Source organism: Aythya fuligula, chromosome 3, assembly GCF_009819795.1.
Source record: "Aythya fuligula isolate bAytFul2 chromosome 3, bAytFul2.pri, whole genome shotgun sequence".
Classification (NCBI taxonomy): Eukaryota; Metazoa; Chordata; class Aves; order Anseriformes; family Anatidae; genus Aythya; species Aythya fuligula.
The window spans coordinates 78083007-78098578 of NC_045561.1; the positions used below are offsets into that span (position 1 = coordinate 78083007).

Consider the following 15572-nt stretch of genomic DNA (forward strand, 5'->3'; position numbering starts at 1 on the left):
GGGCCACTCATGGTAACAGATGTTATTCTGAAATCCTACAGTTGCAACCTCATCCTGTGTTGTAGTGTTTTCTAAGTGATGCTTAGGAACATGGTTCAGTGGGTGACACTGGTGGTAGGGGGATGGTTGGACCAGATGATTTTGGAAGTCTTTTCCAGCCTTAATTATTCTGTGATTCTTTCAGGTTGTAGAACACTTAATGGTGGCTACCAGCTCCATCCTTGCTTGAGGCATAATAAATACGGAGTAATGCAATGTGATGCTGGCTAAAATTTGTCTTTCTAGCAGTAGGTCACTGGGACATGTGATGTTGAAAATCACAAGTTTGAAGCTTGTAGAAAAATATGGGGATAGTGGTCCAGACAGTAAGCCAGTAGTCAGAGCTATCCGTTGCACACGTTGGTTTCTAAAGGGTTCTGTAAACCTTAATCAATGTTGTGTGTGAATTTAGTTAGTAACAGAAAAAATGCTATTCTTCAGATTCTTCAGAGTGGGAAACTAATTTACTGTTCATTTGTTCTTAAGAATTATGCATACAAGCAGGATAACATTTACTTAGCATCTGGGCCTGTGGACCAACAAATCCAAGAAACGGCGCTGATTATACTTTGTATTTCTGTTGTTTCATACTTTGCCTTGGCCTTGGGTAAGGGATTAGTGTTCTCATGCAAAAAGTCTTTGTAAACCACGTGTCTTTGTAAACCACGTGTTGCAGCTGTCGTGTTGTTTCAATTCAAATGAATTTTATTATTGTTCTTTCCTGTTTCTGTGCTGCCTCCCTGTGTTTCAGTAACTTATTCTTTGACAGAAAGCATCTAATAAGTGATTTTTTTTCTCTACATGAAAAACTTTACTGTTTGCCACCCTGTAGCAACAGCAAGCAGGAAGTCATACAAGCACAGGATACAGGATATCAGAATTTAATCTATTTCAATTTTATAGTGTCTTAGTCTTCTTGATATGAAGAAAAAAAAATGTATGTATTCTAGCACTTAAATGCTTTTTTTTTTTTTTTTTTTTGGAGAAGGATAATAAATGGTAATTAAACTGTGTTGGAAAGAGAGAAGAAAATCTTGAGGCTGCTTTCCTTCTTTGCAATTCAGACCAGGCAAAGAATTCTGGAGGGGTAAACTCTGTCGTATTATATGTAGTAGGAAAATTGCTAGTTCTCTTGAGCATGAGCTCATATTCTTGCATGCGTTGATACTTAGGTTTGGAATGGCATAAAGAGGTAAGCTGAAGTGGTGCGCTGAGCAACACATCATGTAAAGGTAGAGTACTTGGTTGAACACTGCTGTGCAGAGAGATACCTCACATTATGTGAATTAGGCTATGCTGTCAGACACTACTGCAATGCAAAAATGTTTGTTTTATACGAAGTTAAAGGCAACCACTGAAAAATGGGTCAGATAGAGTCATAAAAAGTACTCAGCTTGAGCCATTGCATTAATTGTACTCATGTTCAAAATAAAAAAATAATCTTAAAGTCAAAAACCTAAATGCTATCTATGTATGTAGAACTTAAGGAAAAGTATTAAGTGTTAGCATGCTGCTAGCAACAGATGTAAGAACTGCACGTATGAATTCTGGCTGCCCCCCAGCAAAATACTTCAGGGAGATCAGAGTGTCAGCCTTGGCCTCAAAACAGAGCTGAGGCAGTGGGCAGGCAGTCAGCGTGTCTGAGCAGAGGGCACGGCAGCTTGTGGGATGTGAGGATTTCCAAAATGCATCCTGGGGGCTTTGCCTGGGTCCTCACCCCTGGGCAGAGCTTCCTGAGCAGCATCCCCGCCCCACGCACTGCCAGCACAAATGTGTCTGTGGTGATCCAGGTATGGGAACAGCTGTGGCCAAAAAGCTGGGTTTGGTTGAATTCCTCAGTCCAGTCCATCAGCTGGTACAAATTAGGGGCAGTGTGAAGCACAGGCTGTGGATGAGGTGGTGAGGAGGGCTGAGCAGTTGCTCGAGAGCCATGCCTTCCCCGGGCAGAAGCTGTGCTGCCAAACACAGCTGAAGTAGAGTTGTTCCCAAAGCCTATGTCTAATGTGGCTTCTGCTTCTTACTTGCTTTGGTCATGGGCCAGGTGTGAAGCCAGTCATTTGAAAATGAGCACCTGCAATGTGCCTCTGTTTCTTACTACTACAAACACAGCAACTTTTTTCAAAAATTAGCCAGGCTCTACAAGGCATGATGATGATGTTTTTGTCGTAATGATTTAAAATCAAGATAGTGGGAGGTGTAGAACCTTTATCAATTTAAACATCTTGCAAATGTCTGGTGTTTTATCATTTGTACAGATCCAGTGTCCATCTTGCCAATTTGTCTGGTGTTTCAAGTGCCACTCGCCTTGGCATGAAGGCGTTAACTGCAAAGAGTACAAAAAGGGAGACAAGCTGTTGCGTCACTGGGCCAACGAGATTGAGCACGGGCAAAGGAATGCCCAGAAGTGTCCAAAATGCAAGGTAAGCTGCCTTCTGGGGGTGCACAGGTGGTAGCTTCAAACTGCTTAAATATTTATGTAGAGTAAATATTTGTAGCTTCTATTCTGGATTTGAAACTGAATTCAGACTTGTACAAATTCTTACCTTTGACCCTTTGAGAAAAATGGGTCACGTGTTTTACTTACTCTGCAGACTCTTTGCATGTAAAAGAAACATTAAAGAAATTCTAAGACAAGGCTTTGTTTTATACTTGTAATGAGTGTGTTACAGGCCAAATTATTCCTATAATAAAGCTTTAAAGAAATTTTAAAGCTTTAGAGAAATATGATGCTCTTTGTCAAATTTTTCAGAGACTGGCTGAATTCAGTGTTGGAGTCAGTCAGAAAGTACTGCTATCAACAAGTTAACTAAGAGATTTCAATTTTTGGCAAAACCAGAAGTTTTTTTTAGGGTTGTGAAAGAACTGATATTTAATCCTTTCTCATAAATTAGCTTAATTTTCAACAGAATGAGGTGCAGTCTCATGCCCTAGAAATGCCATTTCCCATCCTTCCAGGACAGGAAAGAGATGTCCAACTACCTGAATGTGGTGGAACAGCCCAACATGCCCCTAACCCTTAACAGAGGTGGCTCTTACGGCTTTTTGCTCTTTTGGTTTTCACAGCAGTTGTCTCCAGTTGCTGATGGTAATAAGTCAAAATCTGGAGATCACCATGGTGGTGGGAGACTAGGTTTTTAGAAAAGGAGTACTTAATTTGAACATATCTGTTGCTCTAAATTTACTTCATGGAGGGGACAAAGTAAGGTAACTAGAATGCTTGGTAGGAAATAAATAGTGAATGGGAAGTTTTACTTCCCAATGTATGAAGTATGTTTAGTCATACTTTGAGCCTTACCCTGTGCAAATAAAGAGAATGTTTATCAGTTTACTAAGTTTCTTGTTTTGGTCATGGGGGAAGAAATGCCTGTCATGCCATAGCTTGAAACTGAAAGACTTCAAAGCATGAAGAAAAATTTGTAAAGCTGTGAGATCAGTGGTCATTTGTTTACCCTTCCTCCTGCATACACATGACTTTTGAATAGTTTTTAACAACTTCTCATTTGGTAAAAGTTGATAGGTTTGAGCCAGTTCTAAAAATGTTTGATTTCTGGAAAGTCTTACAGTAAAATCCTTTTACAAACTTTCTTCCTTTTGGAGTGGGCAGAAGTATCTGTTTTGGTTTTAATTTCTTGAGTTGAGTCCAGATTCAGATTTTTGGACAATCTGAATGATGTAACTATTGAAATAAGCTGTCCAAAAAAAGGGGAAAACAATGTACCAAGCCAAAAAGTATGAACATGGAAAAGCAGGGAAAGGAGGGCTGCTAGCTGGAAAGAGAGAAGAATAGAAGACGCCAGCATTAATGTGTGTATCATTAATACATTTTAAATAATCTGACTTTTCCAAATCCGAAGTGTATAGCTGTTTTTAATGGATTCAGAATAAGAAGACTGGACACCTGAGACCTAGGTGGTCTAAATGTCTAATTTTGAAGCCTGAAGTTGCGTGAGTTTAGCTATCGATTCTAAAGAGGATTCAGATTTCTTTCTTGATTTTTTTTATTTTTTTATTTTTTCAATCAAATGAAAATAAAACCTTCTGTATGGTGGGAGGCAAAATAGAAAGTTATGAATTTAGCACAGAAAAAGAACCTTTGTTAAAAAGTCCTTTCTGGTAATGTGATATTATAAATGAATGTCGAAGAGGGAGTTCCATCTTTTCATAAAGGGTACCCCTGCTCCTAGTATTTTTCTTCAGAGATGGAAAAAGTTTTTTGTTCACAACCTCTGAATGGTTCATGTCAACACATTGTTGGTTTTTAAATCAACTCTATAACTAGCGAATAATCAAAAGAGCCACTTAGTGGTTAGAACAGTTGCACTGTTTTCTTCCTTTTCCCATAATCAGTTATTGAGTAGTTAAAAAATGTATATTTTGCAGCATTCTTTGTCAAAGGCAATAAAAGAAGTCTGAACATATGGGGATGAACACACCAATAGCAAAATATTTGGGGATGGGGAGATTGGAGCTAATACTTTTCTGACTCTCACTCTGTCTACCCCCTAAAACCACTGTATAAAACATGATCAGATGACTACCATATTTGCAATTAAAAAAATGGAAGGAGGAAAAGAGTTGGTAACATGCTGCTTGATCTATTGTACTTCTAGATCCAAGTAGGCGATGTTTCAGCATGTTTTATTTTGATATGGTCTTGTTTTAGTGGGAGTTGGCCAAGGCATGCAGATTTGCTATGTATTATTAGATATCTTTCCATAAATTTTGTAACCTTAACTGCCTTTCCCCACTACTGTTTTTGACTTCAGAAGAAAACACTGAGGAAACAGAGTGTTTCTTACTTAGAAAGCTTTAAACAGCAGCAGAAATTTAAGTAAACAAGAATGTTAATGAGAATCATGGATCATATATTTCTCATGGTATGCATTCACTGTTCTGATTAATGTGAATGTTATCGCATAATACAGGCCATGGTTTTTGAAGGTGATTGAATTATTTTTCCTCTCTGGAGGGAGCGGAGTCATTGCTGCCGTATGGGGAGGTTAAGCCATGCACCAGGCTCCCCTGGGAGGAGCAACAGCAGAGCAGCATGTCTCCTCTTCCCCCAGCAGTGGCAGGTTTCCCAGAGCCTGTTTCTGTGAACAGGCATCCCTGCACAGCATGAGGGGGTCAAGTCAGTGATGAAAACGGTTGGTCTCTATGCTCCTGCTGTGGGAGAACCTGCAGTGAGCAAACTCCATGCCACAGCAGGCAGCTGTGTCCCTCCGGGTCTTTGAGCACCTGAGCACTCCTGGCTAGGGGAGCAGGGAGCACTCGTGTGGTATTTGACCTGGCCATGATCATCTTCCCAACCTACAGATACTTGTAACCCATCTCTCTCGGCAGATTATGCCGAGGGCAGGGAGAAATATGCCTGTGAACCAAGGCTGGAGTCTATCTGGTGAAATGTCACACACTCGGCTTGAGAGCAGCTTGGCTGAATCAGACGGAGTTTGTCTGGCCTCATCCGTCTGACAGCGGGTGGCAGCAAGTCCAAGCTCCACATGTCATTTTCTGAGTGGATTCCATCCTCACCAAATAGGGAAAGGTGGTGGAGTTTGGATTTCTTCTGGCAACAAAAAATATGGATAAGTACAACTAGTTATTCCAGACTTGCAGTTTTTGAAGACGTATGTGCAGATAAATATTGTCTAAAACATTTATAATATCTTGGTTTGAAGAAGCAAAGTTCATACAAATTAAAAGTTCATATAATTGCAGTATGTGTCCAGAAGAAGAAGAAAATAAAAACAACAAAAAAAAACTATCAACGTAAAATTAAGAGAACGGTGCCTCTGGAGGACTTAGACCAGGAGCAAGTAGATTCAAGAGATTTTAAAGTTAATGCCTTATGAAGTAAATTAAACTTTGGCTCGATTAATATGGTCAACACTTTTTTTATATAAGACCTGTACGAGAAAAGCAAAACTCGATCTGACAATATCCCTTTAAAAAAATCAAAAATGAAATTGGTATATTTCATATATACCAATTGTATAATATTGGTATATTATTATATACTGTATATATTACATATTATAATATCGGCATAGTATTGGTATAACGTTGGGCAAACTTTTTTTTTTTTCCTAGTTTTCTTGCATTGAACACTTAAATGTGAAAGATTTGAAATCAAGTAGCTTATAAAGCTCATCAGCAATGGCATTCTTTTTAGGTGCTTCTGGAAAACAGGGTACCTCTGCTACAGGTGAAGGAATGATACAAACAAACTGAACGGTGGGCTTCTTCGAAGTAGAGGGAGCAATTGTTTAGTCAGCCTATTTGGATCCCTTCTGTTGGATGAATGCAAGTCCTCTATGTGTCTACCAGCGTGGCATTTTATAGTGCAGTCTTTGTGCACGTGAATGTCTTTCCCATCTTTTTACCTGAAAGAAGTGTTTGAAAGTGCAGAAGTAAATTCTGAGATGGCTGACATTGGCACAAGGATGTCGGCAGACCTACCTGGAGCCACTTTTCATGACATCTGCCCTGCAGTCTTTTAAGCGCTGCCGGTGGAAAATGCCAGCTTGTTACATACACGGAAGTTCCAATTTCAGTAGCAGTTGAGGTGGAAGAGATTTCTCAGATCCCAGATGAACCATGACCAGTTCCACACTTGATCCTCTGAATAATGTCCGATACCCTAGGAATCACGAGCCTCTCTTGAGGTTAGAGGTTTCACTTGTGCCTGAGCTTTCATCACCTCTGGTGCTGGCAGGGCCATTAAGTGGTGATGTCTTGTCAAAATACATGTGTAGATATGAGTAAGAAGTTGATCCATTCATCACATGTTTCAGTAAGCAAAACTCCTGTTGGATGTAAAGGGAGGAAAGGCTGTTCCCAGGGAGGGTGGTTAAGTCTGGAACAGGTCACTCAAAGAGACTGTGACATACCCATACTTGAAGACTCTTAAAATCTGGTGGGACAAGGCTTGGAGCAGTCTAATCTGATTCTGAATTTAGCCCACCACTGAGCTAGGGGTTAAAAGAGGGGACATCTGAGGGTTACTTCCAACCTCAATTATTGTGTAATTTTGTCTGCTGTTACATTGTGGAGCATGGGGGGTGGCAGTATTAATCCATTTTATGAGTTAGGAAAAGTGTTTACCACCCCATTAGCTATGTTTTTAACTGGCAAGGTTGAGCAGTAGCTGTGTAATCAACGTTGCAGTGCATAATGTGGTTTCATGAAATACTCTCAGGACTACCTCTCTTCTAAGTTTCTCAAAACTATTAACTAAAACTGAAGCCTGACAAAATCTGTGCAAAGTGAGTAAATGTGCCAAGTGTGCAGAAGTATATAGAGGTATAGAAATGTTAAATTATTATCAAGCTATTTTATGCAGACAATTAGCAGAAAGGTGGAAGGCTAGGGAGCTTGGCTTAATGCTGTGTTAAAAATACATGTAAATAAGGAATCCTGTGCTTTTTAAGTCCCTCATCCTGAAGCAGAGCCTTTCTTGTTCTATTGCAAAATGCTAAGTCAATCTGTGATGGTAATGGGACAGGGAGTGGGGCCGCAGGTGGCATAAGAGGGAAACCCATCTATGGAGGGGTGAGACAGAGTTGACAACTATATTTACTGTGATGCTCTGGTTTTTAATGAAGTTAGGTGCTTATGTGTCTGCTTGGGTAGTAAAAATAATTTTTCATCTTCAGTAAGGGTAAGGATCACTCAGATGCTCATGTGAGTCAAAGACGTAAAGCAAAGAGGGAGAATTATGTGGAAAGGCACTTATGTAGAAGCCTGGAAACAGCTGTAACTCGTGTTTGATGGTCTGAAACGCCTTAGAAAATGTTATTGTCTTAGGACAGCTGCAATCTCTATTAATGCAGATGCCGAGTTCAGCAAGGGGCTGCTTGCACTATCTCTTCATCTGATGTATATGGATCGCGCTGGAGCGGTGCCTGCTTTTCCGTGCTCCGGGGGCTAAAAACAGTCTTTTCTTTTTCCTTCTGCTCGTGAAGATCCACATCCAGAGGACAGAAGGGTGTGACCACATGACCTGTTCCCAGTGTAACACTAATTTCTGTTACCGCTGCGGGGAGAGATACCGCCAGCTCCGTTTCTTTGGAGATCACACATCAAACCTCAGTATATTTGGATGCAAATACCGCTACCTCCCCGAGAGACCACATTTGAGGAGACTGGTGCGAGGCTCTGTCTGTGGTGAGTGGATAAGTGTGCTTTGTAGAGAGCTGCACGAAGAGGTCATTGGGGAGAGTGGGGGATCAATATCTTTGATATATATAGATATAGATATAGATATAAATGTATAGGATGGGTACCTGTTTTTAGTTATGTAAAAGGTGGTTTAATAAATATATTAAAATATAGCATTTGGGGTCCCTTTGTCAATGGTTTGTGTATGAATAAATAATCTCTTCGGATAGCTTGTGTTTCCTAACCTTTTTTGATAATACATAAGCAAACTGGAAAAATATACAAGCAAACCAGCAAAAATTAGTCTTGGTATAAGCTAGCCTTAAAGAAGAATTTTAGTTCATTCCAGAGAAAATTCACTTTACTTGTAACACCTGTGCATTGATTTCAGGTACCTAAATAGACCTGTTACGTTGCCACATGTGAAACTACAGTGCATTGATTTCATAGAAGATCTTTTGGTGAAACTCCGTGCAGTGCTCAGACTGTTGACATGATAAATGTCTTTACGTTTTATGTTTTTGTCTGCATTTTTTTCATTTTGTTGTACAACTGCCCTATTGGTCTATTGGTCTGTGTTTCTCTCTGCTGGCATGCAAATTGAGAAGCAGTTGCTCAAACACGCTCTGAAAGCTACACCACAGTGTATAGCAGCCAAAACCTAGATCTGCAGGAGGAGCTGACTGTTGCCAAGCTGAACAAGGTTTGGTGTGGAGTCCAGCACCTCAGCTACATGTCTAGATCCGTGTGTCACTTAGGGTGATGTTTGTTCCCAACAATGGATTTATGTGCTGAACTGGGGGATATCTAAGCTGTCCAGTAGGATCAGACGAGGGAAGGAAATGCCTGAAATCCTATATTTCCTGTGGAGCAAGCTTTTCAGGTCTCTTCTGAGGTTTTGATGCTGGCTATCAGTTGATGAATGCCTATTAAATTGTTCCTCAGTAGCTGTTTTAAAAGGGACTGAATCTGTGTGATTTCATTTAACAGGAAGGTACAAAGCAGTCAATATGCATGTTTTCACTCTCTTGCATTTTCTAGAGAGAAATTACAACATTTGAGAAGATCTATTAAAAATTAAAGACAGCGCTGGCACTAGAGCACGTGGGTATAAACTGTCCATGAATAAATTTAGGCGTAAAATTCAAGTGCTGTTTCAAAGCACTTGGTAAGGTTTCAAAAGAATTTTCGGTAAAAGAAACATTGGCCTACAGTGTAAGCTGTTGTAAATGGACCTTGGTGTATTTGGTGGAATCGCTACCTGTAATAGCAGGAGACATTACAAATTCTATACTGCTTACATGCATATTCACGGGTTAAGTTATTCCAGGATTAAATCTATGTTCAGTGCAGATAGAAATAAAAATAAGTATTTTTTATCATATTATAAATCTGCCAAAAATTCTTCCTGTCTTAATTGTCCGGTGCTTTACACATAATGTAAATGAGTAAACACTTTACATTAATTTACAGTAGTGTTTATTTTTTTCCCCATTTTCTTTCCCCACAAAGAATTGTGGAAGTGCATACATCAGTTAAAATTCAGTGGTGAAGATGTGTATGTTCATATCTATAAAAACATACATAGAGAACATGTAGTGTATTTTACTTTTGCTTCCTGTTTGTAAGTGTGCTTGTGATTTGCCTTAATTTAGTAAGCCAAGAAAGCCTCAAAGCCTCAACCGAAATTCCTTCTAGGGTTTTCTCTTAAAATTTCTCTCCAGCGTTAACCTCTGTCATTGTGTTATTTCCCATGGGGATGTTCATCAGTTCAGTAGAGACAGCACTAGCTGCCAGAAAATATACTAATTGCTGAGATTTTTCAGCATAGCTTGTTAACAATCAAGCTCACAAGGATTCAGAGAATTCTGCCTTCATGGCCAAGACCCCAAATTCCTCAGTCATCTCTGGTAGGACTTGAGGTCTTAAGGTTTTGTCAGTTGGTGTTGCAGGGCAAGACTGGGCTCTGGCTCCATTCTGAAGAGTTGTCAGAAAGAGGAGACCATAGCAGAGGAACAGGCCATTAAAAGTGTAGTCTCTAAATTCTAGTAGCATGTAGCAATTTAAAATAAATAAATAAATAAATAAATAAACTAGATTTACTGTGGTAAAATGGCACTGCTCCTTGGCTAAGTAGTGGAAATTAAGAGGACAAATTAAGAGGGCTGCCAGTGGGAGACTGGTGACGTGTTGCGAAATGCCTTTTCTTCTGTCACTTTTTTATTTTCTCACTATGGAGAAAAAATAAGTGTGGTGATTTTGTAGTCTGAACAGCAAAGGTTCCTTGGCTTGTTTCTACTAAATCTGGGTGGGTAGGGTGTGTAGAAAGGAAAGAACATTTCACGGCAGACTGGCATCATATTTTCTGTTAAGCAGCAAATGTGTGTGCCTACCGTAATGGATTGTTCTGTCATAAAAATAGGGGAAAAGCATTTATGGCAACATGTATTTCAACACACTTTTCTTCAAAAACAAATGGTTTTGTAAAGGTGATAGAAACCCAAGGGAGAAGAACATACTCTGGGAGCAAAAGTAGTCTGTTTTTTTGATGTTCCTTCTCTTCCCTCCTCTTCTCACCATTTAGCCAGTATATTCTTTAGAGGAATTTAGAAGAACTTTGTCCTGTGGCCAATACTGTAAGATGAAATTGCTAGGACTGAAGGGTAAAAAGCTGACTTTGAGATTTCATCCTCATAGTAATTAGACTCCTTCTGGCTAATTTGGAGGCAGAATGTTTGGTCATACCCTGAGGTAGTGATGAATTGTGTTGGGTATTGAACACAGGAAAAAAATACATGTTCAGCTGTCTTTAAATATAAGATGCAGCATAAGTACCACCTGAAATCAATTGGGTGAATTATGTTCAAAATCAATTGCTGCATACTACGTGGATGTATAATAGGGCACACAACACATAATGGTGCTATAAAACAAGTGAATTATTTTCCATAGTAAATAGTATCTCAGATAGGATTCTGAAAGCAGCTTATCTTCAAATCTGATATATACCGTTGTCCCAAGACAGAACAAGACTCACTTTAGGCATGGTTTTGAGCACTGCAGCAGGAAGAATCCTATTTCTAGAATCCAACCTTCATTGTCAACTTTATCATTTAAGTTGGTCTTATTAGTACAAGATTTCCTTCATACATTTGATAGGACTTTTTAAAAACAGATGCAAGCTTGTATTAGCACTATGACTGTTTTGATTTGTAAGTAGATTCTTGTAATGACTGTTTAAGCATATACAGCTATTGAGTTAGACTAAATTTGATTATTATTTATCCATATGCTAGTGATTAAATTTGTTTTCCAAAGCTAGCATATAAAGTTTTTGATGGCAAAGAATTCTCTAAGGATTTCTGGGTTTTCATAAATATTACCCAAAACCCCACAACCAGAATCAGTTATGTAAGGAGAAAAACATTCCCTCATGTTTTCTAAATGTTTCCTAATTTGGCAGAAAAATATCATTCTGGATATCTAATGAAACTCCTCTGAAAAACCTTGCAGTTATTACTTTACTACAGATATCTAAGTCATGCTAGGTAAATCTGTAGAGAATTGTCTCCAGCTGAGTAGAACTTTTTCAGTGTTTCCTTTTTAGGCTTCTTTTATTTGCAACAGTTTCTGTAACTATCAGTAAAAACTAACTTTGAATGTTACCAAACTGGTTACCATAACGTAATGCTGAGTTCACTGCATGGACTAGTGACCCAAGATTTTATTCATCTGTGTGGCAAGGCTTTTATATTTGCTCTATTTGCTAGCAGTCGCAGAGCTGACAGAAATAGGACAATGGATCCTTGGGAAATTTAGTGGCTGTAATAAACATCCATAGTCTCAACAGGGTTTCTTAGTGTGTCACAATTCCCTCTGTGATTAAGAGCTTCATAGTCTTTTGCACTATGATAAATGATGTGTGTCAAACCACATTTGGATAGAAAGCAATATTCAGTCAGACATTCAAAACACAGCATTTTATAACTGGTTTCATACCAAGTTAATAAATTTCTAGAGTAAAATATAGATATTGGCTGCTTTGCAGTGATTGCTGCTATTTATGCTCTTAGCTGATGGTGATTTGTATAAGTCTTGCTCACCTTGTGTGAACTTTTTCCTTTATCTTTCTTTACCTTTGTAAAATGTAAAATTAAGGACTTACATATAGTACACATGTAAGTAGAAAAAGTATTTTATTTTTAAAGAATAACATAAACAATGTGTTGATAACCAAAGGAAGCTCTAGCTAGTGAACTCAGGTTGTCCCCTGAGATCTTGGGACAAATAGGCTAAACTAAACTTTATATTCACAGAGAGAAGGAAAAAGTCAGCCATTCATGCTTTATTGCAGTTCTAAGTTAGTGTGTCAACTGTAAGTAAACGAGCTCTTAAACTGAATTAACTTGGGAAGCATTCTTTATGTAGGCAAAGAGGTGACTGCAGTCAAAAGTTCGCTTAGCCCTTCTGCAGAATCTGTTGCTGTGAACTTAGTCACCAGTTCAGTAGTTTAGGTTTTTAATGATTTTGGTACCAAACATGTCATAGTTTTCTAACATTCAAATTACATGGTTATTAGTAAAGTATATAGACAGTTTATACCTCAAAACAGAATTCTGTAGGCTTTTTTGAAAGTAAGGGCTTCAGTAATGTTTATTAATGTTTTTAATCACTTTTTTTTTGTATTTTCTTGAGGTTTTTCATCACATTCCTTATTCTGTCTACAATTGAGTAATTTATTTGAAGCAATGACAACTTCTGTGATTATAGAATGCTGTACAGCGGAGTCCCCAAAAGGTTGACAGTTTAGATGCCTAGCAACTAGAGTAATACCAATAATATTTGCCAATTTTTCCTTCTAGGAATTAATGTTTCCCGCCCACGACACTCCTGTGAAATTTAAAAGCTATCAAAACAAGTGTGAAAAGGACCAATTCATTTTACCACTGTAAATATTTCCAGTGGTAAAAAAGTATCTTTTTTCCTTCAGACTGCCCAAATTAGTGGCTCAGGTTATGGAGAGGTTTACGTCATTGTTGAATGAAGTAATCCAGTTACTGAAATCTGATACAAGTGACTTGAGAGAGGGAAGGGTAGGGGAGAGGTAACAAACTCGCTTTTCCCCCCTTTCTATAAGTAATCTTTCACACACGTGCTTAAGGTAGAGTATTGTTTAATCTCAAATCTGTGTTCAATCTGCTGATATATCAGTAAAATGCTTATTCTGCTATGTTTTCAAGCTACTAAGGCAAGTTACATCTTTGAACTAGCCATCTGGCCAACAGAGAAAGAGCGAGCTAGAGAGATTCTGCTGTTCAATACAAGAAAGACAATTTGGATTCCAAGTTCAGTTTTTAATAATGACTTTAGCAATAGGGATCCTAACATAGTCTTTAAAAAAAATAAACTAGCTTTTAAGAGATCAGATGCACAAACATTTGTGAATGGTTCAAAAGGGAAAAATAAAATGCATACATTGAATCGTTAATGAATTTTGTGTTTCAGCTGGAAAACTACTCATTACACCCCTAATACTGGTTCTGGGACTGGCACTGGGAGCCATAGCTGTTGTAATAGGTAAGAATTACACATATGAATGGGTCTGATTTTGCAGTTACTATCTGTATCTGTATTACTTGACATCTTAGCATTTTCATCTGTAAGAGATGGACACAAAAAAAAAAATACAATTTTCATAGATAAACTTTTAGTATGAAGCACGTGACATTTTTTTCTAAATTAACTTGTCTTTAGAATCTTACCAGCCAGTCTCAGCCTGATTCAATGCATAGGCTGCCAAATTGGATTCAAGCAGAAAAAGATGTACCATGAATTAATTTCATGATAGTATCAAAACTCTGTTAATGTGTTTGTATTAATTGTGGATGCAGTTATTCTAGCAAATCTACTCTTTGCCCAGCTGGTGGTAAGAGAAAGGAGGTGATGCTTTTCCTTTGGACTTGAAAGAGTGCCTCTTCTAACAAACTATTTTATCACTATAATAATAGAATAAATCTGTAATTGGTGTTGTTTATTATTATTATTATTATTTTGTTTGCTTTTTGTCATTTACAGCTTTTTCTCAAAAGACTTTTAAAAATATAGACCCCTGCCTGGGCAGGGATAAATATTTTGTATTACTTCACAATAGATAACAAGGGCGTTTGTAAAATGAATAATTTTATTATATAATTGTATATTTTTATATATTTATATATATTTTTATATAATAATTTTATTATATATAATTCTTTCGATGAAGGTGAAACTGATTGAATCAAAGGCTAAGAGAATTTTTAAAGTATTGATAATATGCAGAGGAAGAAATGAACCTTGAATTAAAAAGTTTTATAAATAGGCGTGTCTTAGCCTTTAGATTTGCATGTTACATGTTTATGAAAATGAGTTAAGTTAAATCAGCCTTGAATTCAGATCTAAGAATTTCTAAAGTACTGTTAAAGCTTTTAACTTTGTATCTTATACACAACAAACTGTAGTGCAGAAACAAATTTTTGTCAGAGATGGGAAGTGGGGTTAGCAGGAATTTGTTCTTTCTCTGTTTTAGTTTATTTTAACTGGTTGCCAGAAAGACTGTTGCAGGCTAGTATTTTCTTCTGCTTGTCCCAGATACCTTGTCTAAATTCTCTTAAGACATGGAAAGCTGCATCTTAATACTCTACATATATTGAAAGAATACAGTGCATGCACAAAAGATTTCATTTAACTATGGCTTTCTTCTTATTTCCTTATTTTGGCAGGTTTATTTGTGTTTCCTATCTATTGCCTTTGTAAAAAGCAGAGGAAGAGGTCACGGACAGGTATGCCCTGGTAAGGACAGGCCATACTCACCTGAACTAAGCTGGTCCTGCAAGGGCTATACACGGTTTGTGCTACAGAGCAATACAGTTCTGGTAACAGCATCACAGCCATCGCCCTGGAAGAAAAGTGGGGGATCTCCTGTCGTCTTCCCTCAGCTGAAACACTACTGCAGACCAGAAAGCCTCTTTGCTCTGGTGCACTCTGAACAAGATGGGCCCCCTGACTGCTGCTTTTTAAATGTTTTTTTATTATTATTGTTATTATTATTATTATTACTATGGAGGGTTGGTTTTTGTTTTGAAGATTTAAGTCTAAGTTTCTGAACTAGACAATCAAAGTCTGTATTGTAGCCACAACTCTACTACCGATTTGGCCTGTGAAGAAAGCGTTTGACTGCTAATGTGCTCCGTTTAACTTCAGTGTTGGCCTTTAAGGGGGAAATGCTTAGAAGTGTTTGGACTCTTACTGTACACTGAGCATACTACTTTTGGTATTAAAAACTACTTCTGTAAATAACTTCCATCACACAGCATTCTGTTCAGCATACCAAAACC

At 38.0% G+C, this 15572-nt stretch overlaps 1 protein-coding gene across 1 annotated transcript in view; it reads left to right on the top strand.

Moving 5' to 3' along the window:
• RNF217 (ring finger protein 217) overlaps positions 1-15289 on the top strand; it is a 53198-nt gene extending 37909 nt beyond the window's left edge. The window contains exons 4-7 of the mRNA XM_032184473.1: positions 2295-2459; positions 8004-8205; positions 13705-13776; positions 14958-15289. Of these exons, the coding sequence (XP_032040364.1) occupies positions 2295-2459; positions 8004-8205; positions 13705-13776; positions 14958-15031 (513 nt within the window). The 3' untranslated portion in view covers positions 15032-15289. The remainder of the gene's footprint in view (positions 1-2294; positions 2460-8003; positions 8206-13704; positions 13777-14957) is intronic.
• Positions 15290-15572: the final 283 nt, after the last annotated feature.